General features: G+C 47.0%; 1 protein-coding gene across 1 annotated transcript; it reads right to left on the bottom strand.

Annotated features, from left to right (window-relative positions):
* Positions 1-1078: 1078 nt before the first annotated feature.
* LOC115675951 (probable strigolactone esterase DAD2) lies at positions 1079-2842 on the bottom strand. Its single transcript, XM_030598775.2, has 2 exons — positions 2266-2842; positions 1079-2156 (listed from the first exon to the last, which is right to left on the bottom strand). Exons 1-2 carry the CDS (start codon positions 2634-2636, stop codon positions 1730-1732), a joined length of 798 nt encoding a protein of 265 aa, XP_030454635.1. The 5' UTR covers positions 2637-2842; the 3' UTR covers positions 1079-1729.
* Between the last annotated feature and the right edge of the window lie 260 nt (positions 2843-3102).

Below are 3102 nucleotides of genomic sequence, written 5' to 3'. Positions count from 1 at the left end.
GTGGTCCTAGGACTTTTGGTATATGTTCAATTTAGTCCTTGAACTATATTTAATGTAGTCCTTTCATTAATTCAAGTATAAAGACTATATTGAACATTTTTATATTGTTCAGGGATTACATTGAACATGTATCAAAAGTCCAGAGACCACATTGAACATTAGCCTAAAATTTAAGGATTACATTGAACAAATTAAAAGTTCAGAAATCACATTGCATATTGGATCAAAGTTCAGGAATTGTTTGTGTCATTATCCCTAAATATTACTTTACTACACATGTAGTGAAGCCTTCATCATTATTTGACATAACACATTGAGAGACTTTTCAATAAACCCGTATTCAAAATAAACTGAATTCAAAGAAACCGAGCTTTTCATTCATCCGAATCCGACCTAAATCAAAACCAAAGAAAATCGAACCCGAAGAAATCGAACTTCTACCATGTGCGCCCTTAAGATCTTCTGGGAACATGAACTGATCGAGGTAAGTGAAAGCTAACCCGAATATCACCGACTAGCGAATCGAAAAAAAAAAGAAAAAGAGAGAGAGATATTTAAGTTTCCTAGGGTTATAGAAAAAAAAGGTCCAAGAAAATCCTGTGGTGGGATCGCGTAGAGGATTTCGTATGGTACTCATATGGTCCACCAAATGAGCACATAAGGTGCATAGGCATAGCAATAGCAATAGCATAGGGGATCTCTTATCAAATGAGTTGTCTTTTCTCGGCGGATAGGTACGCGCACCTACAAGTCGACAAACAATCTTACATGCCAATGTATATCCTGCCCCATACTTTAACATATACCCGTACGCGTACGCGCGCCATCAAATTAACACGATGAAAACGACATTTGGAGAATACGCATACGCATTATGAAATGTTTGCCAGCGCCACGACGTCCGCGGTTAATGACAATTCATTTGTTTTTTTTTTTTTTTACTAAGTTTTCTTTTGGCGGCCCAAATTAGTTATCAAGGAGAAAATGCACTGAATTATGGCGTGAAATTAACTGGACGGCTAGAAGTTTTTCCCGGCAATAAGAGATCTAAGGGCCACAGAATCTATTAGGCAAAGGAAAAAAAGGCCCATCAACTTGGTGGGCTCGACCTTCTTTTGTATCTGGACGATGAAGACAAAAACAACACGCGATTCCAGCACAACCCAAACTGTTTTTTCTATATCCCAAAAAAAGAAATAAAGATAAAAATAAAAAAAAGTGAAAAAGAAAATCATAATCCCATTAAGGAATTCGTACAACCCCTCCAGAGCCCAAAAAAAAATCTCATTTTCCAAATTAAGATTTTTTTGCCCTTTTTATTTCTCGAAAAAGGAAAAAAAAAGAAGGGAGGAGAAAAATGGAGAGAGATCTTCCAAAGCGATAATGCTATTGCTATTATAGAAAAAGGAAAAGTCGACCAAAAAACAAAATACAGAAAAGGAAAAGAACCAAAAAGAAAAAAAAAAAAGGGGGGACAAGGACGAGAGGAGAAGGGACAGAAAAGGGGTCGCGTCATCACGTGATGGCCACGTGCGTAGACTTATCCTTTCGGCAAGATCGGCGTCCACAAGATATTCGCCAGGTGTCAACCTCTCGCACCCTCCTTATTTCTTTTTTAAACTTCCCCGTAGGCCCCACCGGAAATTGGCATTAATAAGTCGAGAAAAAAAAAAGAAAAGAAAAGAAAAGTTTTAATAGCGATGCGGTCGCCGCCGCCGCCGTCGTCGGGTCACCGGAGGGCTCGCCGGAGGGCCTGGGCCAGCAGCCCCGGCGCGGAGAGGTGCGGCAAGTGGCCCTCGATGTTGAGCATCTCCACCGTGTTCCTCCCGCCCAGGTGGTTCTTGAGGTACGCCGCCACCGACGCCGGCACCGAGACGTCCTTCGCCGTCTGGACGATGCAGCAGGGGACGCGGACGAGGCCCAGCACCCCGCGCAGGTCGCTGTTGAACACGGTGCGACACACGAACAGCGAGATGTCGGGCCTCATGTTGAAGAGCGTGCGGCTGAACTCCCGCACCGCCGCCGGGACGTCCGCCCCGACCGACAGCGGCGCGAAGCCGTTCACCCACGCCTCGTAGTTCGCCTCCATCGCCGAGAACACCTTCTCGATCTCCCCTTGCTCGAACCCCCCGTGGTAGTCCCTGTCGTTCAAGAACCTGCCGAAATCCAGAAACGCAAACGGTCAACTTATGTAGAGAGACCATCGGGTGGGAAAGTTCAGACGACGCGAAAGGATAAGATACTTGAGGGCACGGGTGCTTTTACCTCGGGGAGGCTCCGATGAGGATGAGTTTGGTGAAGAGGTCGGGGCGGCGGATGGAGGCGAGGATGCCGATCATGGCGGAGAAGGAGTGGCCCACGTAGGCGCAGCGGTCGACGGAGAGGGCGTCGAGGATGTTGAGGAGGTCGTCGACGTAGGCGTCGAGGGTGGTGTAGCGGCGGAAGTCGAAGTAGTCCGGGTTGACGCTGCCGGCGCAGACGAGGTCGTAGAGGATGACGCGGTAGTGCGGGGTGAAGAAGGGGAGGATGCGCTGCCACGCCGACTGGTCGGTGCCGAAGCCGTGGGCCAGCACCAGGGACCGCTCGCCGGAGCCGACCACCCGCACGTTGAGCGCCTCCAAGAGTATGTTGCCCATGACGACGGCGAAAACGAACGAAACAGAAAAATGGGGTCTTTAAAATTTCTACTCCTTTATTTCCCTTCTTTTCCCCTTTTTATTAATGGGGAAAAATCAAAGTAGCTGAGAAAATAATGAAAAATGGGGTCTCTCTGTGGAACTAGGGGGTGCTCTAAGCTTTGCTTGCTGTGCGTAGTTATGCATCGTCTGTCTCTGTGCGCGTTTTGTTAGGTGGTATTTATAGTGCTCGATGTATGTTGTCTGTCCCTCTCACTCCTGCTTGTGGGAGTGGTTTTTTGCTTCTCATTTTCTATATATCTTACCCTATCTTTTCTTTTCGGGCCGCCGGTAAATGCTGTCTTGACAGGTGTCTAGTTTCGAGGGGTCGGACAGATGAAATTTCGGATTCCAATCTTTGATCCCTCGGGAGGCGAATAACCCGCTTCGGCTTGACCACTATTGTCAATTGTTGTGGGATTGGGTG

The sequence above is a fragment of the Syzygium oleosum genome, unplaced genomic scaffold, assembly GCF_021117445.2.
Source record: "Syzygium oleosum isolate NSW1041296 unplaced genomic scaffold, Sole_v2.1 Sole_v2.13, whole genome shotgun sequence".
Taxonomy (NCBI): domain Eukaryota; kingdom Viridiplantae; phylum Streptophyta; class Magnoliopsida; order Myrtales; family Myrtaceae; genus Syzygium; species Syzygium oleosum.
Note: the sequence above shows the minus strand (reverse complement) of the source record. Positions and strands in the feature narration are given on the sequence as shown.

What these genes read in the sequence shown, in the direction of transcription:
- LOC115675951 (XM_030598775.2), bottom strand. Translation starts at nt 2,636, where the DNA reads ATGGGCAACATACTCTTGGAGGCGCTCAACGTGCGGGTGGTCGGCTCC. An exon ending in CTCATCGGAGCCTCCCCGAG is followed by an intron (nt 2,157 to 2,265) that starts GTAAAAGCACCC and finishes GGATTTCGGCAG; the next exon opens with GTTCTTGAACGACAGGGACT.